This window comes from Scatophagus argus, chromosome 22, assembly GCF_020382885.2.
Source record: "Scatophagus argus isolate fScaArg1 chromosome 22, fScaArg1.pri, whole genome shotgun sequence".
Classification (NCBI taxonomy): domain Eukaryota; kingdom Metazoa; phylum Chordata; class Actinopteri; family Scatophagidae; genus Scatophagus; species Scatophagus argus.
In genome coordinates, this window is record NC_058514.1 from 16,320,787 (window position 1) to 16,347,386 (window position 26,600).

A 26,600-nucleotide genomic window follows, 5' to 3' on the forward strand; every position below is an offset into this window, starting at 1 on the left:
CAAAAGGATCAATCGTTTACAAGCGAGGAAGGCGGCGAGCTTCACCACTTTGAAACACATGGTTCTATAAAAGTTACTCACTTCATCACTACATGGGTACAGGGACACTCCATGATTGAATGACTTCATTCTATATTTATTTATGTTTTACACAGCATCCCAACTGTTTTGGAATCTGGGTTTAGCTAAAGGCAGAACTATTTTTCAACTGGGAACATTTCTGTGCTTGTGCAGGCATTTTTCAGGTCGAACAGATGTAATTGGTGCCTATTTATGACTACACCATTTCACAATGCATAAATGTTTTGGGACAAATTTGACTCCATAGAACTGGTGCTTTGGGACATGTCAGTATGGACAGATCTAACGGGAGCTAAAGATACAGTACATTAACCGTTCTCTCTGTCAGGATGTGATGGCAGCCTGTTTGTGTGTTGTCAGTCTGTTAGCAGGGCTGCCATCCTCTCAGTCTCCTCATGGGCATGTAACAGTAGTATCAAAGTAGTTCTGTTGTAAACGCAGGAAGCCGTGGAGCATGCTCAGTGCAGGCTGGCTACATCTGGGCTTTATGGGACGTCAGCGTGGATGTCGGGGCCGGCGTCGCTCACGTGTCGCTGCTCACAAAGGTGAACGTCTGTGCTGCAGGGGGGAGTAGAAGACATGAAGCAGTCAGAGGTTCCACAGTGGGGAGCACAAGTTACATTTGTGATGTGTTTTTTAAGCAGTATTGCTATCTAAGTAGCAATAAAACAATGTAGAAATAAATAGTAAAAGTTCTACATTCAAAATCCTGCATAAATGTATTATTAGTATTATTAGCATTATGTGCTTAAAGGCATCTTATTCTCTCAATCAACACTTATGATCCACTGGCACTTAGTCCTCTGCCTGTATTTAGTTATTTTCTTAGTGCAGTGACGGGACATTTCTGGGCGTCACAGAAAGAGGATAAAACCTCCACTTCGGCTGGATTCACGCAAAATCTGGAGGATTGTGTGAAGGTGTGCTTTAGAACATAACCACCGTGAAACAATTTGGAGATTCAGAGGATATGTTCCTTAGTGCTAACCGCCACTCTCTCCTTGCCCTCGCGGTACGCGCAGCCGCTTTTAACTCTGCTCTCGGTTTTTTCAGCAGGTGTGGCACAATGACAGCATGCGAGCATATGAGGGTGCTCGACATGTCATAAAAGGCCCACAACAAGCTGAAAACACACAGACAGACCACATTGTCTTTTTTTCCTTCAGCTATAGTGCATGTGCCGCACAGTAAAGTGTCTCACTGAATCATTTAACTACATACAAAATACAGCACAGCTTTAAAGCCTGGCGGCTCATGTTTTCAACACCAGTAAATAAGCTGATGTGCTGGTCCCCACTAAAAAATAGCCTAATGCTACAAGACAATGTGATCTGTCAATATGACAATAAAATTCTAGATCTAATAAACCTTTCTCTGCTCATACAGTTTTATAGTGCAACTGCAACTGCAACTTTGAATATGTAAAGCAAAGGAAGCTTGCACAGCGCTAGTCTCACAATCACATTCACAGTTCTGGTTTGTGATTGTCAGTGCGTCTACACTCATTCAGACTTAAACTGGACCTTTGTCACTGATCCTATTATGTGCTTAACCATTCTTTGTTAATATCAGAAAGCCTTCTGAGGGCACAAACCTCTGGCTGGAGTTGTGCCGCTCTCCACTTTGGTCTTACACCCAAACTCATCACTCCCTGACACTTCAGTTTGAGCTCAGGCTCAGGCAGAAAGTCTGTCTTCCTTGATAGGATTTTTTTTTTTTTTTTGTTAAAAAAGCTGCAGTTTCTGTATTTACCCACTAGAGTGTACTGTGTGTTTGGCTTGCAAACTGTGCAGACAAGAGACTGTTTAGGTTGTATTTATATCCACAGTTGGACATGTTGTGAAGCAATTTCAACATCACACAGCTGTATAGCTTGGTAGTATACTTATTGTGTTATTCATCATGTGACTTCAGTCTATCCAACCATTTGGTGGTAGTACTGCCAAGTGGGCCACAGCCCACTGGTTGAGAATGTCTGTTCTATAACAGCATTTTTTAATGCAAAAGTGAGATTTTCAAAACGGAAACTTAATTTCAGTATGTTAGCAAGTGCAGCAAAAATGTTTGGGTTAGCATGAAGTGTGGTGACAGTTTTTTGGTCTCAGACTGTGGGGCACATGTGCAGCTGCGGTGGAGGGAGTCGTCACTTACAAGCCAACATGTTGTTGTTGTTGTTGCTGTGTTTTTTGTCGTCCTCTGTTAGCTGGTTGGGAGAATCCAGGCTCTTGTCCAGCTTCTCCTCTCTGGCGTTTTGTTGTGTCACATCTGGTTCCTCCTCCCTTGGCTCTGGGCTCGGTGTCTCAGGCTCAGGAGTCTGGAAGCTACAATAAACAGGATGGGTCACTCTCGGACTCTAAAGGAAAAAGAGGCTACTATTGACAGGACAAACAAAGATAATATTTATCAAGCTCCCTTCCTATGGAACCATCTTCCAGCTTCGGTCCAGGAGGCAGACACCCAATCTACGTTTAAGAGCAGACTAAGAACTTTCCTATTTGATAAAGCTTATAGTAAAGATAAAGGTGGTCTGCCCTATCCAGGCTGGAAGAGAGTTCCTGCCTCCTGCCTGTTCTGGGCATGCCCCACCGGGAGGAGGCCCCGAGGAAGACCCAGGACATGCTGGAGGGACTATATCACTCGGCTGACCTGGGAACGCCTTGGGGACCTTTCTCGTCTCTCAGGTTCCCATGGATCGTGTTTGGACCTCCTGCTTTGGTCCTGCTCGACACTGATGACTGTTATTACCACCTGTTATACTACATTATTATTATTACTACTATTACTATTACTACTATTAAAATCACAATTGTTAATACTGTCATTGTCATTCCAATACTCTATAATAATGTTGTTATCACTGTAGTTATGCATCTCTGTCTATGTACCCCCCTACTCTCTTGCCCTCTCTCTCCTGCTCTCTCTCAACCCAACCGGTCAAGGCAGATGGCCGCCCATCTTGAGCCGGGGTCTGCTCCGAGGTTTCTGCCTTCTAAAAGACAGTTTTTCCTCGCCACTGTCGCCAAGTGCTTGCTCGAGGGGGAATGTTGGGTCTCCCTAAAAATCTAATTAAAGAATTTGGTCTAGACCTGCTCTAATTGGAAACAACTGTTGTGATCTGGCACTACATAAATAAATTCAGTTGAACTGAATTAATATTATCATCTATTTTCATAGCATTTTGTATTATTAAGATAATTTTGCCCTTATTCTGCACTTGACAGTTAATCTGCAGTGTCTCGAAAGAACGCCAGTTTCTAACTCCAAAAACATCTCATATTGTGTCCACACAGATGTCACAAACACACACGCACGCACACCTGTTTTCTGTGGTGGTGTTTGTTGGCGAGCTGGTCACATCTTGCTCTTTGCTTTCATCATCCTCAAAAGGCTGAAGATTTACAATCTCCACACGCTGAGGCTCCGTGCCCAGGTCCAGAATCACCACCCTCTGGCTTTCACAGAGCTGAAACACACACACGCGCACACACACACACACACACTTTAATTAGAAAACGAGAGTTTGGAATGTGTTACATGGATATGATGTGCTGTGAATTTCCCATAAAAAGCAGTACTGATAGAAGGTATGAGTTCAGTTCTTTTTATTCAAAGCAAACTGTAACCCCACATTCTTCACAATCTTTGCATATACCTTATAATCTGTATGTATCTGAAATGTTACCATTCTAATCTGTATAATCTGTAATATTACTGGCTTGCTCAGCATATGCATCACTTATGGCATCATCTGTCCTGGCCCAGGGATCCCTCCTCTGTGTATCCACCTGAAGCTTCTTCAATTCTTTCACTCTAAAAGGTTTTTTGGGGGGAGGCTTTTTCTTCCTTGAGCTGAGGCTAGAAGGACAGAGGGTGTCTTATACATTATGAATTAAAAAGCCCCTTGAGGGACTGTTTTTCGATTTTAGTCTATAGAAATAAAACTTGAAAGCAAATGGATGACAAAATCCTAAATAATAAATAAAACAATGAAAACGACTTGTGAATAAGTCTGTATTTCTCTGTCTCTGCTGTGGAATGAGGGCTGGTGTGTTACCGTTGTGGGCTCCATGGAGCTCTGGGGTGGCGTCCCACTGGAGAGCAGCCCAAACCCAGCTAACAATCCTGGCTGAATCCAGGAGATAAACCCCTTAAAGCCAACCTGGCTTCTTCCACATTCCCACAAATCCTCTGTTATTGTCCCAGATTACACTGTGAGATGTTACTGCCACAATGGCTGATTATCTGCAGTGTGGCAGACATGGCTGGGATTACAGATGGTGCATTTAGCAGAGGGAGCTGTGTATAGTGAAGCTGTGTGTTAGAATCCCTTTGATTCTCTTCCACCTGCTGCCCCTGCAGCCCCCAGCACACTGCACTGTACCAGTTGCTATCAGCTGCCATCTATTGGGACAGATACTGCGTGCATCTATAACCTATGTTTATTTATTTCAAACGGCTAATGTGCCTGTTTATGAGCTGCTCATGAAGCTCTCATTATTTTCTCACTAATTTTTGTATTTAGGGTCTTGAGGAAACAATCAAGCCTACTTTGGCGTAACGTTCGCACTGCTTACAGCCAGAACAATGGCAGTTATACTGACTAACGTGGTACATCATTCCCCTCCAGACACTTAGCAGCAGCAGCAACCCAAAACAGCCTCAAGATTTCATTAACTTGTTAAATCTTTACATTACACCTCACTTATCATGTTTTTCTTTTTTTAATCTTGTTTAGTGAGCGAGCTTCAGTAAGCAGTGAAAAGCAAGTATTTCTCTGTAAAAAAATATCAATGGTCAATCAGTGTTAGAAACAGTTACTGAAAGTTACTCATGTTAGTCAAAGTTCTTGCTTATTGAAGGTTTTACTACTCTGTACAGCTACTACCATTATTACTGTTACTAATACTGCTATCACAATCACCGTAGTACCTCCTGTATAAATCATTATCATTATCTACAGTTCCAATATTTCTGTATTATTACTGTTGCATCTCTGCTTGTGTGCTCCTTCTCTCACGACCCTGTTGCACACCTTCATGCTGCCAGAAAAACTTACAAGCCCTTACGAGCCCTTTTTTTTAACCATTGGGTTTGGGGCTGAGAACCATAGAGCGTCAGGTCAGTCAGGTCTTTTTTGAGATTTGTCAATAGTAAGATATAAAATAACACCAGCCATAGCCTGTAACAGCATTTCAAGTGCCATTAACTTTTAAGTGAGCAGAAGCTGTAAACTAAATCATGACAAACCCTGTACGTCCTGACTGTGCAGAAATCTCGACAGTACCTCGTTGTCAGTGCTGTTGGTCTCCTTCACACTCTGCGGGGGCACGTTCCCACCCTGCTGCCCTTCCTCACACATGTCATTTTTCACCTTCGCCGCTCTTTGCGCCTCCTGCAAATTGAAACGAGATTATTTAAAGAGCCGCTTGTACTGTCATCGTCAGAAACGTGCTAAAACGTTATTTCTAATGATATGTCATGCAGTACTGTGCACAGAATTTAAAGTTACCCTTCATTTAATCAGTGGCTTATCACTGAATATAATAAACTGCAAAGTACTGAAAAGAGTGCCTCAAAAGTACATACTATATAGATGTAATTCTGTACACATTACTCCATTTGCAAATACTTTGATTTGCACTTTTCTTATTTTGTTTAACACTTGCATTTGTGTTGGAAGAAAATGTATAATGCCCTTACAGTTCACAGCTTAGTGAATGTGGCTATGACTATTACATAAATAGTGTAAATAAAAAATTTCCCATCAACCTGTGATGCAACTTCTGTGTGAGTCCCAGCAGCCTCTGCAGCTACTTTCAGCTGCTGCAGAGCTGCCTCCAGCTCCACAGGGTCTGCACTGGCCCCCTCTACCTGGAACCGACTCTGCGCACACACACACACACACACACATAAATTGTACATACACACTTAAAGTAATTCACAGATTTAAAAGAGTTTTCAAGGCCTAAGAACAAAGTAGACACAAAAGCTTTTTCAAACACCTAAAGCAGTTCAGTTAAGGCACACAGTGTGTGTGCACGTTGAGGTAGGAGGGGTGGGGGTGGGGGGTTGAGATCACCTGGAGGATAACAAAAGGGTTGTCTTTGCTGAAGGACGGTGAGCGGGATGGGGTTTCTCTCTTCTTCTCTCGAAGCGACGAAGCCTGCTGGTTTCTCCTCATCCTCTCCAGCTGCTCCTCCACACTCATCCTTGTTCTGCCCACCTCTCGCTCCCCAAATCCTGTCTGATCCACCGCACTCCTGGGTCGATCCTGTACAGAACAAGACTAGGTGTTTTATTTATTTATTTATTTTGCATTAAACTCTGGGTCTATATTTCGCTTTGAGCAGCTGTATCTCAGTGTCTCGCAAAATTTCCGTGAAATTTGCTATGGATATTACAGCTGTCCAAAGAATGATTCCTGACTGCCTGACCTTTGCTTTGCATAACAAAACTCTCAGTGTCCATGGGCTTTTGACTTTGGCCTTGTTTTTAAATCTGCAGGTGCTTATGACCAGGATATATGCCTGATATCTGTGGTATGGCAATGCAGCGTGGGTGTAGTGTGGGTGAGCGTTACAGCCACAAAGGATTATTACATCAGATCCTGTGTTTAGATAAATATCTCACGGCTTCATCTGTAGTTACAGTGAACTTATATTTTTAACCAACAGAGATCTCTTTCAGCTTACTCTTGCTCACATAACTGCATATTTAAAAAAAATTCTCAAAAACTTGCAAGGCTTTTAATGTGAAAGTTCCGTGTAGGAATGACATAATTACAACTAAACAAATCTAGAATTAACACTTGACTTTTTTTTTATGCCTCTGCCAAGCAGTTTTCACCAGTTGAGACTTTGAAGGAAAAAAATGGAAGTGAGAAATGGAGGTCATCACTATATTGACATGTATATAATTTCTACAGAGGAGCACAGGGGATCACATGGTGCAACAACAATCACCTGTTGCTCAATAGCATCAAAGCCAGTGAGCTTGTAATAAACTACGATGTTTCAAATATGGGTGTCGCAGCGGTGAAACAACAAATTCCGAAATGTCGACGCTTCACACACATCTTCAACCCTGCAGCAACATTAGTGTCAGCAATTCATAACTGAGCAAATGTGAAATATGGTCACGATCTGCACTTCTGTTCCTGAGTTATGGTGGTTTTTTTTAAGTTACTTTATTAATCCCAAGCTGGGAAATTACTTCTCTGCATTTAACCCATCACTGATTGAAACACACACACATGCAACATGCAGTGAAACACACACAGGAGCAGTGGGCTGCATATATTGGGGGTTAAGTGCCTTGCTCAAGGGCACATCAGCCGGCTAATGAGGGGTGGGGACATTATCACTCCACCACACTCAAATTTTTCCTGCCCGTCCGGTGGGGGAATCGAACCAGCGACCTTCCGATCACAAGCCGCTTCCCCAATCTAAAATATTATGATGTTACAGTGAAATTTGACCTCTGACCTTTGGATATAAGCTATAACTAGTACATGAATTTTTGAGTTATGGCCAAAACATGTTTTGTGAGGTCACAGTGACCTCTGACCACCAAATCAAATCAGTTCCAGTGGTATGTAAATGTAACAAAGTACATTTATGTAAGTACTGCACTTGAGTATAAATTTGACATTCTTGTACTCACCTGAGTATTTTTAATTTGTACTTTATTTTGCTATATTTACTTTAACTTTTTACTTTTACTCCACTACTTTTCAGAGGCACATATTATACTTTTTACTCCACTGCATTTGTCTGGCAAATTTAGTTAAATCATATATATCATATTTAATCATATTTCTTTAGCTAAATAAACAATTAAAAAGAGATATAGATCAAAATGCATTGTCACAAAGCTCAAGAAACTGAGCTCAAGAAACTCCACTAAGCTGCGACCAGAACTTTGAGGACAAACATCAGTTTATGTGCTGCCATTTGCTTGTGTTGCAGTCAAAGAACACAGAACACAGATACCTTTTTCCATCTCCAGGACACAAGACAGAGATTTAAACAAGAGCTTTAAGAAGTGAGACGTGAAGAAAGCCAGTGAACCTGAAGGGGTAAGGGAAAACTCTTCTGTCAGGCAACATTTGCAAACATGGGATATGTGCAAAAATGGTTCCTCGAGCAAGAACACCGCCTGCTTTGAATGAGGGAGTCAGATAAAGTGACATGTCATTGTAAATATATTATTAAAAGAGCTATATGTTTTTGTTGTTCGGGCTGATTTGCTAAATTGGAACTGGCTCATTTAACCTCAGAAGTCTCTTGTTTCTGTTGATGCCAAGGGCAAAAAAACCTACTGATCTGGATTCAGGCTTCTTGGTCTTCCGTAGGGTGACATAGGAGGCGATGGTGGAGGACTCTGGAGAGGTCATGGGAGATTTGGTCCTTGGAGGAACGATGCCCACTGGGTAGGGGGGCGCTGCTGGAGAGAAGCCAGGGAACGCTGTCACTTACACATTAGCAAACAAACACCGCGGTCAGGCTAAATGCTCGTGTTGTGGCCGAAAATCTAAAGCATGCTTCATTTCACTAAAGATACAAAACACGTGAAAAGAATATTAACAAAACAGGAGCCATTCAGGGACACTGTTATTGTTTATATGCAAATTGCGATAAAAAAAAAAGAATTAATTTGATTGCTGTGGCAGTGCCATTACGACAGCATAAATGAACCTTATTTCCACTGTATAAATAGTAAACAAAACAACATATATTAACAAAATGTGAAGAATGCATAGTCAGCTCAGATATATCAAATGTCACAGGATTCCATGAGTAAGCTTGGAAAAACAATCATACAGTCGGTGCTCCTTAATGGAGAAATAAAACGACATGTCTGCCAAGGGGTCATTTTTAACTCCCGCCTCCCTGGCATTTTTTTTAAATGCATGCAACTCTTTTAAAATAAAACTGATAATATCGCTCACAATTTTCCTAAAATGGGTTTGTTAATCATCTAGTGAATTATGATATGGGATTATGGGATAAAAATTATTACCAAGAATTGCCAAAGGGGGTCATACTCTTCACATAAATCACTGAATACTGTTGTGCTAAACATTCGCCTGGTTGCTTAGCAAGGGGTTTCATTTAGAATAGCAACATGAGGAGCTAGAGCTAGGCCTACAACACTGGGATAATGTGAATTGAAGCAGAACATGGTGAAAATGTGAAAATAATCCCTGTGGCAGTTCTAGTGTTAATGTTTGTGTTGTGTTTAATGCTCTTAATACTAATAAGGGATAAATGGAAGCTAAAGTCAGTTAGGATCCAGATGGAACCTACACAGACTCTCTAGCAGCTTTCCAACAAAACAACAGTTTTGCATATTTTCCATTGCTTTCCAGTTAAAACAGGTGCTGTCTGTTCAGCTAAACATGGTCAATACTGTCTGGCAGTAAAGAGCATGACACCTTTAATGAGTGAGTCACAAGTTTGGATGATGTTTATAATGTCTCCTTTGCTTTTAGTCATACATTTTGGGTAGCATTTGGCTAACTGTCAACATGTCATGTGTTACTTCAAATTCTAATGTCCAACGCTGACTAAGAGCGAGAACATCAGCTTTATGTGACCAGTAGCTCTGATTCCAGGAGTACCTTTTGAGGCTGCAGTGTCTTTACTCTCAGCAGAGGTCTCAGCTTTGTCCTTGTCCTCGCCATTGACCTCGTCCACTTCCTCCTTCACTGTGGTCAGCTCAGGCTCACTCTTATACAGTCGGTAGTCTGGAGCTTGCTGTGAGGGAGAGGGGGGGGAAACTGGCTCAGGGTTTACTTTTTATGCAAAGTACCATGTATTAGTACTCATTTATCACGTGTTTGAAGGATTTCTACAAAATAAAAGCATGAAAGATCGTTTAAAAATATGAAGTAGTCCCCTCAGTGATCTGACATTACTGAATAAAGCTTTTGTGGTGGGTGAGTCCAAACTTTTGAACAGCAGTGTACATGGAAATTGAATGGCTCATATTGGTCTTTCTTACAGGCTCAATGTGTAGGATTTAATGGCATCTCAAGTTGCAACTGACAGAATACCCCTCGCGTCACCCTCCATTTGCTATAGTGTAGGAAACCCACTCTCTCTTTAGATATAAAAGACTCATTCACAGGTAACCCAAACACAACAATTTTTAATTTCATGTGACTACACATTGAATATTATATTCCATTTATGCCAGTAGATCCATCTAAAGCTAACACAATGAACCTGTAATTTTTCCTAGTAAAAAGTCAAAATATTTTGAGTTTGAGTAAATTTGTATTAAAAATAGTAAAATAGTGTTTATTTAAGAAACATGACGACTTCTCAAAATCTCTTCCATACATCACTTCCTGTATACTAAGAAGCAAAGCTAAGGAGAAAACCCGGTCAAGAGTAATTTCCTCCTATGTGACCAAGAGAAGAGAAGACACAACGCAAGAAAATAATAACAGAGACAGCCATATCTGGGCTTGTTATGGAAAATAACGAGATACAAGGTACAGCCGCACTGTGAGCTTAGCATCAAAAACATTTTTGCAGAGCCATTCATGGTTTACTGACAACCCTTTAAAAGAGTTTTTATATCATCAAAAGGGCATTGCAAATAACAGCATAAAGGAGAGGAGAGTTCTGTGGTGCTACAAAGTGGCTTTTTGAATGTACACACAAAGCAGAAAGCAAAACACGCTAAAAACACAAAAGTAAACCCACTCAATGAAACACCAGCCTCACAACAATCACACTCCACACATAAACCCACGTACACTGCAGGTGAGTGACAGTGACAACTGGATGGAGCAAAAAGACAACGCTGGAATGAATTACATGGATCCAAAATGGGACTTGAGGAATGGGTCTCTTCGGTATATATTAATTCAACCTTGAGGATGGAGTTGAGAGGTGAAAAAAAAAATAAAAAAATGGCACTTTCAGTTTGGGTTTGGACAGTGGTCACAGATGGAGGGTGAAGACATGGGAGGGCATGAAGGTTTTCAGCGGCTCTTACGCTGTGGGCCCCATTTCTGGAGCTGGCCTTGCGGTCCTCTGGGCGGTGCGCGTGGGGGGGCAGGCGGCCGCCGGGGTGCGAGTGGTGGGGGGGCACGTGAGGGGGGCGCTCTGATGAGTCGTAGTACTGGGGGAGGGGTGGGCGGGGGGGCACGCTGTCCCCCTCCTTGAGAGGACTGAGTGGCAGCAGCGTCACTGCCTGTTGACAGTTAACACAGCTGGTCTTACAGGACTGCACTTCTGGTTCTGAGTCGCGTATCTGCTGCTGGGTACTGGGTAAGGAAGCTAAAGGGACATTTTTCTCAAAAAAAACAAAAAATAACCTTAAATCTTAACCTGTTGCTGTGCCTTGCTGACCAACATTATGGAACTACATGGCGTTTTGCTTGTGGTCCTCATAAAAAATACATCTGAACAACACAACAGCAATATCTCTTTCAAGAAATCATGACGTGATTACTGTTTTACATAAAAACCATGTGTATCTGTATATCTGTGGCCGTACCACACACAGCGGTACAATTTGCATGAATGACTTAAGACAAAATTTATGCTACATATTTATTTATGTAGGCAAAGTGCAGAACTGCAAAGTTCAAAACCCTGACAACTCTGAAGTCTTGAAGGTTAAAGAAAAATGCACCAATAAGGGGTTTTCTAATTATGCCCTGATCACGACTCCATTACCAACTGCCTGTAGCGTACTTTCACAAAAAAAGGTCACCGATAGATTTGCTACCTCAGGCAAGTTACAAGATTCAGCAAGTCTTTCACAGTGTACTAAATGAAACAGCAATCAAAGGCTGCCTTCATGAAGGAAAATCCGGTGGTTAATCCAGTACTGAGAACGTGAAAAAAATTGCTCTTGGTGAGTTTGGCCACATACTTAGGGCTAACTCTCAGATAAAGTCTTTATGACATCGAGTTGAATACACATAACATTAAAACCCTGTTAGTTTCTCTATTTACAGACCTAAGGGCCGTCTGCACCAAGAAAGACAACTATTAAGATAACTGCAATGATAACGATGTGAGCGTCCATAATGATGTACGATAATGAACGGCGGCATCAAGCATGTGCTGCGTACTCCAGCTGTGTCAGCAACTCAGCGGTAGTTAAATGGAAATTTATGACCTGTTACTGCTGTGCAGAGAAACAAAGAGAAATCCACGAAATTATTCAAAGACAAGAGGAGTTTGGTGAATCCAAAAGACTGGCAGCATATCTCCGAAAAAATGTGTAATATTATGTTACAAGAGGAAGGTAGACTGACTAAATCATGTAAAAAGTCTTTTCTAAATGCCACCCAACACTTTTACATAAAACAGGATGGATTCTGATTGGCTTTAAGTGCTTCTGTCACTCATATTGTTCACTATCGTCGTTGTCTTTATAGTTGTGGTGTGGACTCTGCCATCCACTGAGTTGGAACAATTTTTAAAATGCTACATTTAGTTATTGTTATAAATACTGTTCTTGGTGTGGACGGCCCTTATTTTGTCTTTCAAAAGGAGCAAATATCAGAAACGTGGAAGTTACTGTGTGCTCTGCGGACTGGGGCTCTGACATACCTCATTCTTCTGTAGACTTGAGAGTGGTTTGGAACCTGGGAAACCTGTTGAATATTGGGAAAATGGAGAAGAAGAAGAATGGGACTTTTTCCCACATCAAAACACATCTGAAAAAAGCATTTGCAGTCATTTACACAACCCACGTTTCCATTTACATGCGATATATGTTTCTGCCCCCACATAAGTAAATGTTCACAGAAATCAGTTCTCAATCAATCAATTGCATTCTTCATGTGTTCCAGGTGTAATACGGGAATAATTAAGAAACGACCCTCCTCAATTGGAGAATGTGACTTTAAGTGTTGTTGGAGACTCTTACTGTTGTCTGTGCTCCTCTGTGGTTTGTTTTTGGCCAGAGCCTCCATCACGTCCTGGATCCTCCACAGCTCCTTCTGGATCTGGATGTGCCGCTGGCTTGGAGGCTCTGTCTGAGTACACGCATTCATGCATACACACATCCACCTGTTACAAGCTTGATCTCACCACAAAGTGTGTGTGTGTGTATGTGTGTGTGTCTGTGTGTTACCTGTGGGCTGCCCAGGGCCTCCAGCTGCTCCAGCAGGTTGGACTTTGCCAGAGTGACATCTGCCCCTAACTTGTCGTACTCCCTCCATGAACGCTCCAACTCCTGAAACCAGGACACCGGCCAACAGTTGGGTCATGGGGCTGTGTGTGTTATCACTTGACTTGTGTATGCCAGTGACTTCCCTTATACACTGTTCAAAATTATTTGGGCTATACATCCACAAATTTTCAATACACTGCAAAAACAGTATGCTCACATGGATGGATAGAGGGTCGGTGTTGCAGAGACAGAAAAACCATACTGATGAGACATTCTGATTTTTAATCTGACAAAAAACCATCTACTCTGTGGACTTGAACCCTGACACTGGCACATCACACACATATACAACTGGATGTCCCACAATCTCCTACAGAATAACAAAGACAGAACTGAAAGTCTTAATACATTTCTTTCTTCATTGTAAAAAAAAAACAACAACTCTGTGGCCCTGAAAAGTATCACATAGGTCAGAAAACCAGTGTTTTAACCTTCATTATGACCTTGAATACAACTGATCACACCTGTTTCTAGACTTGCATGCCCAGTATGAACCTCTTTGGGGTGTTCTAAGACTTAAGGTTAAGTTTTCTGCACATTGTATTTTCTTTGGAAATGTGCTCTAGAAATAAAAATGTACTTGTTTGCTTTGGAAGTACAAAGCATACCAAAACGGGGGCAGCCGTGGCCTAGAGGTTGGAGAAGCGGCTCGTGATCGGAAGGTCACCGGTTCGATTCCCCCACCGGATGGGCAGGAAAAATTTGGGTGTGGTGGAGTGATTAATATGAAAAAATTGCTACCCCCCTCCATTAGCCAGCTGATGTGCCCTTGAGCAAGGCACCGAACCCCCCAATATGCTCCCCAGGTGCTTGATGCAGCCCACTGCTCCTGTGTGTTTCACTGCATGTAATTTGCCGGGTGTTGCATGTGTGTGTTCAACTAAGGATGGGTCAAATGCAGAAGACGAATTCAGTGTGTGTATGTAAAAATATATATACTACCAGTAAAGTGATTCTTCTTCTTAAAATATCAACCATTAATTTAATTTCAATTTAGTTTATTTATATAGTGTCACAACAAAAGTTATCTCATGACACTTTCCAATTAGAGCAGCTCTAGACCAAACTCTTTAATTAAATTGTGATACAGAGAGCCCAACATTCCCCCTTGAGCAAGCACTTGGCGACAGTGGTGAGGAAAAACTGCCTTTTAGAAGGCAGAAACCTCGGAGCAGACCCCGGCTCAAGATGGGCGGCCATCTGCCTTGACCGGTTGGGTTGAGAGAGAGAGAGAGAGAGAACCATTATCATAGTTATTGATATTGTATAGTGTTGGTTCAGTGTAAGCAAGCTAGACAGGGGGTTCAAGCTCCTCTTGGGAAATCCAGAGGTGTTCCCAGGCTAGATGAGATATGTAATCCCTCTGGTGAGTTGTAGGTCTACCCTCTCAAATGGGTCTACTCCCAGTTGGGTGTGCTGGGAAAACCCTCCAAAGGGAAGCGCCCAAGAGGCATCTTGATCATAATCCACTGTGAGCTGCTCATGCCATATCTAAGGTTGAGCTCAGACACCCAACAAAACAAACTAACGCTCTTGAACAACACCCAGAGATGCTGAAACTCCTTCAATTAGGGCAGTAACTCAGTGCCAACCTGGAAGGAGAAATTCATTGTTTTCCAGTAGAACAATCAAAATGTGTTCAGCTGAAACTGACTATGATCTTTTAGGTATATCAGATAAATCTTGGAGCAGTTTTTTGTGTGTGAAAAGCGATGTGTGTGTGTGTGTGTGTGTGTGTGTGTGTGTGTCGGGGTGTGCTCACAGCGCTGACTCTGGACAGCTCTCTGCAGGTGCTGAGCAGGCCGTTCTGCAGGACGTCTCTCTGCTGGACCAAGCTCTGCGTGGCTGTAGCGCTGGAGCCGCTCTGCTCGCTCAGCTCCTGACTGGCAGACAGCAGGGCCGTCTCCAGTGTGTGCTGCCACATAACACACACAACGCTTACTGTACATGAGTCGACACAAAGACGCAAAAGCTAACACATGCGCTGACAGCTGTACCTTCTCTCTGTGTAGCTGCTGCAGTTTCTCTTCTTGCATCCTCACTGCCTTGTCCTGCTCACACAGTCTGCTCAGCTTGGTCTGACACACACACACACAAACACGTGAACTGAACTTTCTTTGAAACAACTATCTATTTCCCTACAAGAGGTGCTTGTCTTACGTCTATGTCAGCCTCTTCTGTGCGCTGGACGAAGGAGCCGTCTTTGTAGTCGTCTGGGCTGATCTGAAATGAGCGAGCACGGTCAGAGGCGAACAGCAGGGGGCAACAGCAACACATCAGTCAGGACGGAGAGCTGAAAGATGTAGCTATGAAGAGTTCTCTTGCAAAATCCTATTTCATACAATTTGGGGTGAGAAGAAATGACCTGAGATCTCTCTCTCTCTTTATTATTATTATTATTTTTTATTTGCTTTCCAATGCATAGAAGAAGCAGTCGGTCAAACTGTGGGTCATCCAATTCAAATATATTTGTGATGTCAATTTTGTTTTAGAAGAATAAAAGTCATTTTTTCCCCCAAATTCTACTGATTTTAGAGAAACTATTCATACGCTTCCTACTGTTCTTTCCAGAGGCAGGGAATGAGGGGATGAAGGGATGAGCGCTCAGTGAATATTCGCTAATCCTGTTTAATTTCCCTTGAAGCTTGAAGTTTACCCAGGTGTTACCATGGATATTCTGGCTGAATGTTACAATGCAGAGGGGGACGAAGGGAGGCGTAGCTTGAGAGGGATGATGCACGCTAATAAAGTTTAGATTAAGCCCCAAATGATGATACATATTAATCTAATGCTAGAATGTAATTTTCTGCCAGTGACATGAAGAACATGTGCACCATATCATATCATATCATATCTTATCATAAAAAATGGTCACACCTCTCCTGCACTCTTCTTTCTTTTTTTTTAAATTTGGGGACAAAGGGTTATTTTATTACTGTAACACTATAATCAACCAACCAATCAATCAATCAATCACATACAGAAAAAAACAGTGTTCCTGAAACAATACTGAACACAACAATACATAACAATAATAATAATAATAATAATAATAATATAATGATGCAGAATTCAATTTCTAACTATATTAGACTTAATGAATCTACAGAGACCAATTAAATTACTTAATACAAATGTACATAATAAACATTTTGTTTTTTCTTTCTTCCTGTTTTTGCTTAGTTGGTTTAAGAACACTAGCCCTGTTCCTCTGAAATCAAACCTAAATAATCTCTAACATCTATATAACCTGTTCTTGCATGTACTATGAGTAAATTGCAAAGAAAAAGACGCATTAAAAAAAAAATAGGATCAGCATAAACTACAGCGAGGCAACCCATAAGCCCTGCTGCCTCCCCCCTGCCGGACAGGAGGTGATAGATAACAGCGGACAGAGGAGGTTTTTCAGTGGTCTGGAGAAAAGTGATAAAATCCTCTGACAATGGCCTGACTGTATTTTACTGTATATAAATTTACAGTACATTATTATGTTCTGTTCCAGGAAAAGCAGCTGAGCACAAACCCACAGGAGGGGGAAATCCAGAGGCTCCACTGAGGTGGAACCTTCAAAAAGCACTGTGTGAAGAATATGCAACCCACTGGAACGTTTTCTAGAATTTCTAACATTGTCATGAATAAATGCAATGCAGGCAACCCTATTACAGGAGTTCACATTTTCTTCTACTTACATGAAGGGATGACAAAAGAAGTTTAATAAAGACACAGTTCAATTTTTAAAATCTAATTCATTTACACAATAGTCAAAAGAAAAAAAGTATCACTGCTGTGTCTGAGTTTTGCAGTGTGGAAATACTGGTTTACCCCCCCCCCCCCAGTAATGACACTGATGCAAACACTTGCTTTAGCAAAGGCTGCTGCAAAACACTGAGCACATTTTAAAGAAATCCCATCGTTCAGTTAGAGATTGTTTCAAAGTGCTGAGCAATGCTCAGACTGGATGTATACAGAATAAACAAAAGTCCACATTTGTGAATATACTGCTACGAAAGATTTAAAAACTTTGACTCAATGAATTTTAAGTTGTTCAACAATTTGGGAAATATATGCATTGGCTTTCTTTCTAGGGGTGAGATCCTGAGTGAAATATATCAGAATATTGATGCCAAAACAAACTGAAGCACTACTTCCAGTCAACATACGAACACAAATTCATAACAGTTAGATCTGTGTGTGAGGGAAGACAAGAGGAATTGTGTAACTACGTTTGAACCAACGAGGGGGATTTTCACTCAGATAACGATCGAAAGCTGCTCACACTCACTTTCAGCAGTCTGCATCCTCTGAAACTCAAACTGAGGATTCAGTCGAATAGTCATTTTTGCTTAAGAAGATTCCTAACTGATGAAATGATCTGGAAATATCACAGTGGCAGCCATGATAAGAATTGTTTGACATCTTTAAATCCTTGAGACTTGTGCTTGAATGCCGCCTCTTGTATCTCTGTTAGCATCATACATCCTACAATTTCTTGTAGCAGCAACATTTAAAGCAATGCATCGATCAGTGTAAGCGCAGTCAGACTCTCTTTTGTCTTTTCATAACTCCTCATTAATTCTCTCTTACATCCTTCCTCGACCTCACGATGATTTTCTGTGGTCAGGAAAAGCTATTGAGAAAAGACATAGGGCATATTTTTTGACTGTTCAGCCACACTCTGAGATGTGTATATGTGAATGGTCTGTTTTTCTGTTAGACCGTCACATCTACTTTCAAAATAAAAGCTGAAGAAGTTGTTTTTAACCACCAGATAGAGACACAGAGTTACTACATGAGCTGCATCTTAAAAAAATCTTAACGCATTGAGACTAAATGACATAACACTAAAATCACAGACAGATTGTTGGCAAATGCACAAGTTTTCAAACCACAATGGCAGAAAAAAAAGCAAAATTAAAAGGTAAAACGTAATTATTAGCCATATATAATCAAGACCATGCTAGCTTTGTCATAATTTACATTTCTAGTATTACACTTATCTCTTTGGCTAGCTGTTCTCCTCTGCTTTCTGTCATTATGCTAAGATAGGTTAGAGATAAAGAAGATGTGCATGGAACTACTCATTTAAACACTGTAAAGCACAGAACATCTGGAAAAGTGAATCTTTAAGACAAAGACATCCAAACAGTGTAAGCTTTGACAACGTGATACTCAACAGAGAACAGTGCTGTATAAAGACAGATGGTGAGAGGAGAAATCCATGGCTATGTAGCATTACACCATGAGCCATGCTCGCTTAAGGTCGCTTCCAACAGCAGCAAACAGAAAGCAATGATATGAGATATGCTGGAATCAAAAACAACTTCATATGCCCTTTAAGTAATGTGGTGATGACATCTGGGAATGTTCACTGATTAACAACAGTTGGACTGACTGCATCCATAGTAGTAAAAACAAGAGGTTGATGGTGAAGGGGAAGATGTGGACACACAACCATTGGGCTACCAGGGCAAAGGTCTGGTTTGAGTCTGCTCCACTTCAGTCAAGTTACATTAAAGCGTTTATTTAGAAACAACAGAAACAGCCATTTTGAACAAACAAAGTCCCAAGCTTCTTGAAGTCAGTGACTGATATGGAACTCTTCAACCTAAGTACAGCGAAATGTGCTTGATGTCAAGTCAAAATTCTCAAGACTAAAATTTTGTTGCTTTCAGGTTTTACGGCCAAATAATATTACAAACATAGCTGATTTGTGAAATCAATCAATGATGGCTGAACTGAAAATTTCTTGATTACCACAATGTTTGAATCCATAAACAGGGATATGCTGTATGTGTTAAAAGACAAATGGACTACCGTGACACTGACTCAAACCAGAACCTGCCATAGACCTTACTTGCTGGTAGAGTTGCGGCCTTGGTGCCGAGTTCTCGATCATAGTGTGAATCATGAAGATTAGAGGTTCATTCTCCTTCCTCTAGCGGAGCACCAAGGAGAAAGAGGATACAATGGTGTAATAACACAGCAGTACGTGTTGCTTGACTGATCTTTTAAGGGATAAGGCCTCCCTCTCTTGAAATGGGTGAAAATGGGTTTTCTCTAACCCGCTGGTCAACTCTTATCTTTAATCGTAACACTGAAAAAACATGGACAACATGATTTATGACCATTCCATCAAAATTTACCAATGTGTAGAGGAAGTAAGTGTGCATAGGCAAAAACTCAAGTGGAGAAATATAAACATGTTTTTATGGACCATTCCCTATACTTCATATAGGGCATTTTCCAAAGCAGAATATAGGTTTCACATTCATAAATTCATTTCTGTCCAAGCAGCGACTGTTTAAAGTTCATTCCAGTACATGATGAACTACAAGTCTTCACATGAGACACATGTGATGCCTGAGACAGGGCTAAGTTGGGCCATTTCTTGCTTATATTCAGTAGAAATAGGTTTGCGTTGGATTTCTGTTGGATTCTGAAACTCAGAATTTGTGCATGTTGGTTTTGTGTTGGTTTTCCATAGTTCCATTTCAATGGGACCAAAATGTGAAACCTGTCAAGACTTTTACAAGGAACATCAACTTGCAGAGACTTAAAAAATATGTTTTAGATAACTATGTCCATTGAACATATTTAAGGTGTAGTTATACATTTCAGACAGATAAATTCAGAATTTCAACTGTATTACCACCCACTGTTAACAATATTATTCCTGAAATAAAGACACATGATGATACCCTAGCCATTACCAATCAAGCTCAAGGAAGTTTTAAGCAGACCTTAAAGGAACAGTATTAGTACTACCTTTTTTTGGTTCTGGCCACTGGTTCTAGCTGTTATGACTATTTCATAAAAAAACAGAAGTTGTAATAAAACAGTTGCTTTTTGTTAAGTCTCTGTAAGATGGCTGTCCAAACATACAGACATGAATTACAAGAAAAGACTGATTGGATGTTGGGAAAATATTTAAAAAGAGGGGTTGGAAAATTGTAGCATTTGGAATACACAGGTTAAAAAGAGAATGTATTATCCCACTGCACTTGATGTAAATTAACTTCGATAACTGAGGCTAAAAATTGGACTGACCCTTTTGAGGAATAGTTCCTCAAATAGACTCTTTGACAATTAAAGCATTTTTTTTCTAACTAGCATACAAACTGTTAGCCACTCCCTTCTGCACAGCCTGAAGCATGAGACCTTTTCAAAGCAGAGCAGTCGTATTCAATAATGCAGCAACCGTGTGAAGGCAAGTTCTAACTTATAGATGCCTGTCGTGACGAGGGTATGCCTCTGTGAACTGTTGATGAGATCTGCTTTACTTGCAATTAGCCTGGCAGCATGTGTATGCGGCAATGCAATGTTATTCCAGTGGAAACATTCATATAAATATGGATATTACATCCATATTATTATGAATATTTCATACATAAACCCAACCCAACCAGTCAAGGCAGATGGCCGCCCATCTTGAGTCGGGGTCTGCTCCCCGGTTTCAGCCTTCTAAAAGGCAGTTTTTCCTCACCACTGTAACCAAGTGCTTGCTCAAGGGGGAATGTTGGGCTCTCTGTATTACAACTTAATTAAACAGTTTGGTCTGGACCTGCTCTAATTGGAAAGTGTCATGAGATGACTTTTGTTGTGAATTGGCGCTATATAAATAAACTGAATTGAATTGAAAATACATATTATTAAGGGAACGTGCATTATTATAACAAATACTTGACACAATGAAATGTTCAATGAGTGTGTGTGTATCACAGTCAACTTCAGCAGAAGTTGATCCAGTTTATACTGTGAGATGTTCTTGTTGTGCAAGGATGACATCTGCAAAAAATCAGAAAGACTGAGTGTTGCAGAACTTGAATACAAAAAAAATAAGGCTGTGAGTGATACAGCCCCAAGCAGTGTCCATATATAAACACTGTGACCTAAATTTCAAATAACAATATTAATGTGTTACCTCTTTAACTGTCTATCCATCAAGCTGCTAACCAGACTTTATGTGCATTTCAGTTAATTCTCTATACTGCAATGCTTCATATTTATAGGTAGACTCGCCTACATCATGGATGTCACCAGCAGGTCTCTAAGGTCCTCGGATGACAGTTTGCTGGTAGATCTGGGATACAGGCTTAAAACTGAAGGAGACTGTGCTTTTAGTAGTGCCTCTTAAACTCTGGAAGTCTCTTCCATTTGACCTAAAAACACTGTGGACAACTTCAAAAAGTTCAAGACTCAGTTGTTTAGACTTCCCTTTTTTTTGTCAGAATGTGTGTTTTAGTGACTGACCATTTCTTTTAAATATCAGCCCAACTTCGTTCACTGCAGCGGCAACACACTCCCAAGCTGCATATTTGGCTGTTTAGTCCACCAAATAATATATGTTGCCTGATCTCAAAGTCCTCCATCATCACTATGATCTCATCTTTCAAAGGTTTGATTTTTTTCTTTTGGTTCATAGATGTTCCTGACTAAACCCTAATTTATTGTGGCAAAATATAAAGGGGAAACTGCAAGCAGATGCTGTTAATTTAAGTTGATGTAAGATTTATAGATCCCAGGTGCACAATTTACAAATGGGATTCATAAACCTGTTCAGCAAGGATTTTAACATCAACCTATTTTATGAATCAAACAAAAGTATAGTATCTGAATTTATCTTAAGACTAAGTTCAAGTATAAATCAAATAAATATAAATGAGGCTCCATGTTTGCTTACTACTTGTCCTCTGCATTGATTTCAAAGCTCATGTCTTCATTGCTGAAAACTGAATATCAGTGTCATGGCCATGAATGCAATAATTAACTTATAACTTATGCAATCTGAGGTTTCATGCTCAGAAGATAGCAGATAGATACTAAGACGTAAACAACGAAAAGTTGAACAAAAAACAGAGACAGAAATAGAAGATTACTGTAAATCTACATGTATGTCTGCTGTTAGGACACATAAGAAAATACAAACAAATATACATGTTGGCTTCCAGTGAGGGAAACTAAGGCGGGAAGGACAGGAGTAAACTCAGGAAGTTCTCACCTGGCTGTCCAGGTAAACAAGGTTCCTCTGAAGGTGATGGGAAAGAACATCAGTCTGCAGTAGCCGCAGAAAAATGACAACAGACGTGGAAAGAGGGGAAAAGAAGGAGGGCGAGGACAGAGGAAAAGAGGGAAAAAGGGATCAAAGGCACATTTTTACAGGAATAGTGAGATCATGAAAAGGAAAGGTGAAAAACACAATACCAGAAGAAAGTGAGATCATCATCCCATCCTAAGAGTTATAACTGATTTACTTACGTCACCCAAGGAGGAGCCACATGAAGTAATCTGTGCAATCAGCACAGCCTAGCTGCCCGTATCACTTTATTTTGTTTGTTCACATAGCACAAATGTGTTATGAAAGAGGTTATGAAATGGATGTCTGTGATTTGGCTGAAAAGTAGATTGTGGAGGTCTTCAAGATTCATATAAAATCATCAGATTGCCCACCCCTTCTTCATCTACAGTCAGGCAGCGCTGTTGAGAAGGTTGTGCTGGATTATGTGTTACTGTGGTATTGTGTTCACACCACATACAGTATGTGGAAGGCTGGATGGTAACTTCAGTAGGTATTCACAGCCAAGAAATTCCCAGTAGTAATGTGGATATGATGCAAACATGTAACCAGCAGCAGATTTTGAGCCCTTATGAACAATAACAAAATACAGAATTTGAACACCATTACCATTTTAAGCGGTAACTAGTTAGTATATTCTGCAACACATTCCATAATATTGAATCATGAAATTTACAGCGTTAGTCAACCCATAACAACACTGAAACACATGCTGCAAATTTACTGCAATGCATTTTAAGTAATGCAAATAGTCTATCTTAGAATTGATCAGGTTAATACAACAATGAATGCAAATAAAACACAGCACACCGATGGTTTCAAAACCAACACTCATGATGTACATCAAACTGAACAGGATGTCACATTGCCTGATGAATCAGGTGCAGTGCATCGATGCTGTCTTGCCCCCGACCACGGCGAGACCACAAGCCGACATGCATGGACAGGATTAGGTCTCCCATGCAAAAACAAAAGCTTAAACACACACACAGCGTAAAAGAAAGCCAGTAAATCCACACATCAATTCCCAACAACCCCAACAAAATTACACCTCCACCACCCTGTGGTACCTTAATCCCAGGACAATACTCCAAATTGAAATTGAATTTGGGGTGTTTGCGCAGCCAAATGAAGGTCTGACGCTAGTATGGTGCTGTGATATTGTTGTGATCTATTTTTAACCTGATGCCAAGAGTAAACCGTCACGGCCATGTCTTCATCCATCCATCTTCTTTATGTTTTCCTGTGTTTCCCTTTCCCCCTGTGCTTCCCAGTGCTCCTCTGCCTCTCTGTTTGCGTGGGTGAGATCTCCCTCTGACATTAGCCTCCTGGCTTCCAGCACTGCTCTTACCGCACACCTGCCCCGCATCAGTACTGACAGTCCTGTCCTATTCCCAGTGTTTTCCCAGGCAGCAAGCTCCTCTTCTTTCATCCCACTGGTTCCCCCCACCTGTGCTTCAACATCCCCTTGTCAGTCTGCTTTGCATATTTTAGTCTAGATTTGAGTTTTGTTGAGATTTGAGTTTTTGTTGAGTCGTCTGCCCAGTTTGCTGGGTGTGTGTGGTCCAGTTTTTTGTTTTTATTATTATATAGCTCTACAACCGAGCCTGTCTGTTCCAAATGCTCCTCTTGTGACAGTGACTGTGTGAAGGGCTGAAGTTTTGGTTTACTGTCACCATTGCTGTCAGCTATTTAGTTTTTTTTGGATGCAAAATTCATGAAGTATACCCCACAAAATATCAAAATAATATATGTCAAGCACAAGGTAAGTGTAACGTGCTGATAGTGCTTGACAGAAAATTATGAAGAAGCGACCAAAGTCAGTAGGATTCCTCTACTGGGGACCATGACTATCTGTAGAAGTTTTCATGACAATCAATCAAATGGCTTCAATTTCAGTTAAAAGACAGAGAGTGATTTATAGTGAGTATTCTGTCTTTCACAGTAACACACCAAAAGCAATTTCAACTGAAGTACACAATCTCATGCCAGTAACTTCCCCTTGCGTACACATAAACACACAGAATACAGATTTTTGGCTACACAAATGCGTGCATGCACACACACACACATCTACAGTACACACTCAATTCTGACCTTCGCGTTGGGCCCCTCCATACCTAGGGCCATTAGCTGAGCTACTGTGTGTTCCCGCAGGCTGTTGAGCTCCGCCTGCTGCCGGCGGAGCTTGATAAGCAGCAGCGTCAGCTCCTCGGGCTGCACAGAGCAACACACAGAGGAGAGAAGAAGAGCCACGCTGACGACAATCAACAACACCTGTCCACTGGTTGAATATTAAACATGATGCAGTGACCCTGGTGACCTCTGAGAAGAAAGAAACCAATTCCACAGCTGACTGTCTAGTGAAAACAATTTTAACCCTAGAGATGATACATTTAAAGCAACGCTTGGACAACCCTTAATTATCAAACCTGAGGAAGAAATATACACTGATGACTATGTGACATCTGTTCCACGGCAACAGCAGACACTTCAGTTCTGTAGCATCACATTTCTTCTTTTTCCATCAAGTTTAGTTAGAAACCAGAGAACAAATTGCATATGCACAAGAAACAGTGTGATCAGAAACCTCAGCATGCATTAATACGCAGCCTGTTGGTCAAGCATCCGCAACCTTGGATTAATTTGGGGAAGGTAAGGAGAGGGATTTGGGACTGAAATCAGAGACAAGAAATGCAAGGCTTGCATATGAAATATTTATGTGAGTCATATACAGTTAAAAATTTCACTGTAAGATTTGTCTTGGTCATGGAGCTAAGGAAATCTACAACAAGCTAACAGACACACAGCCCTGGCATATTAGTGCTTTATGAAGTTCTGGCTACCATGTTAGCAAACAATACTTGTGCACATATCCAGAAGACACAAAGCAGCATTACCAACCCTTTTAAACTTTCTTTCTGCCATTTGGTGCTAGACAGGTAGTGTGCAGCGCAACAGCTGCAGGAAATTATTCTAAAAGCACAGTTAAACAAAAGCCAAAGCTCAAAGAGGCTAAAAAGCTCAGAAAAAGACGTGCAAATCTCTGTGGATTTCTGACTATGACATTACATCTTTGACATCAGGAGGCTAAAAACCATGTAATCGGAATCCAAACCAATGTTAATGTTGCTCTTGGTCTGTCTGGTGCTTAAAAAGGCTGTTTGCTAACATGTTCTCCATATGAACTGTATAAAGAGATTATGTTTAGAGCTAGTTGTGCCCCAAGTAACAAAAAAGTAAAAAAATAAAAAAATAAAATAAAAATGCAAAAAAACAAATGCATCTTTAAGGTAAAAGTTTGCACTCTTCTCCAAAGAGACTGACAGACCTTTACATGTTTCAGGGATGAAGGCCCAATGTCTCGTCAAATTAGTGCTTACATCACAACGGGTATTATACTGTGGCTCTGTTAACTGGCTCAACCAGTACTGGGCTGAACAGGTATAAGATCCAAGTCAATGACCTTGTGATTTTGCTACAATCCAATGTCTGTGAGCTACTTGAACTTCATACATGTCTGGGTCATATAGTTTTGTGTTACCAACCATCCAGTTTCAGTTTTACTACCGGTTTCGAAAAAACTGCTAGATGAGGGTAAAGAAGAATCGAGTGATTTAATTATAGATTTATGGACTGGTACTGGCACACAAATACATTCCTGCAGATGCAAATACAAACACAGGTAGGTCTCACTCACACCCACAGTCTGTCAACATATCATCACTTGTGACACAGTGAAATAAAGGAACCAGGGCCAATGTGCCAAAACAGCACACTTTAAAAAAACTGTGGGAAAAATTAGTGGGAAAGTCTCTCCCATCAAACTGCTTGGCACTCCATTGCCGTCGAGCAACCATAAGGTTACTCGCATCTTGTTTTAAAAATATGTCACATTGCCACTCCTTCAATTTGAGAGCAAAGGCAATTTTACTGGCGCTACCGCACTGTCTGTGTGTGCTGTCATTAAGAGACAATGGCATTGCCAATAATCACATTTGTCCCGGTGTGAGACAAGTAGAAAAAAACAGCAATAAGAGGCTGCAAAGAACAAATCAAAATCATTGGGTCAGACATGCGAATTGTATGTCAGTGAGTGTTGGTGAATGTTAGAGATGGTCAGCAGAGGTTCTTTTTTTATTTGCTGAACTGCCTATCCTCCTAGGAGCAAACAGAAAGCATAGAATCAGTGGGTTAAATGTCACTGTGGGGGAGTGTGTGGAAGGCGGCGGGGTGCACT

General features: G+C 40.9%; 1 protein-coding gene across 8 annotated transcripts in view; it reads right to left on the minus strand.

Moving 5' to 3' along the window:
• Positions 1-292: 292 nt before the first annotated feature.
• The window catches only part of LOC124053659 (pleckstrin homology domain-containing family A member 5-like), a 190,260-nt gene continuing 163,952 nt past the window's right edge, over positions 293-26,600 (minus strand). For 2 of the 8 annotated variants that reach the window (XM_046379034.1, XM_046379027.1), the window contains 16 exons: positions 24,458-24,577; positions 22,286-22,339; positions 15,448-15,510; positions 15,285-15,365; positions 15,050-15,202; positions 13,189-13,290; positions 12,982-13,090; positions 12,663-12,706; positions 9,704-9,839; positions 8,402-8,523; positions 6,161-6,352; positions 5,851-5,964; positions 5,366-5,473; positions 3,399-3,544; positions 2,233-2,402; positions 293-639 (listed from right to left, as the gene is read on the minus strand). In XM_046379034.1, the coding sequence (XP_046234990.1) occupies positions 605-639; positions 2,233-2,402; positions 3,399-3,544; positions 5,366-5,473; positions 5,851-5,964; positions 6,161-6,352; positions 8,402-8,523; positions 9,704-9,839; positions 12,663-12,706; positions 12,982-13,090; positions 13,189-13,290; positions 15,050-15,202; positions 15,285-15,365; positions 15,448-15,510; positions 22,286-22,339; positions 24,458-24,577 (1,749 nt within the window). In that variant the 3' untranslated portion in view covers positions 293-604. Of the gene's footprint in view, positions 640-2,232; positions 2,403-3,398; positions 3,545-5,365; positions 5,474-5,850; positions 5,965-6,160; positions 6,353-8,401; positions 8,527-9,703; positions 9,840-12,662; positions 12,707-12,981; positions 13,091-13,188; positions 13,291-15,049; positions 15,203-15,284; positions 15,366-15,447; positions 15,511-19,141; positions 19,223-22,285; positions 22,340-24,457; positions 24,578-25,063; positions 26,522-26,600 lie in introns of those variants that run through there. The other 6 variants (XM_046379029.1, XM_046379026.1, XM_046379035.1 and 3 more) reach the window with 5 other exon arrangements.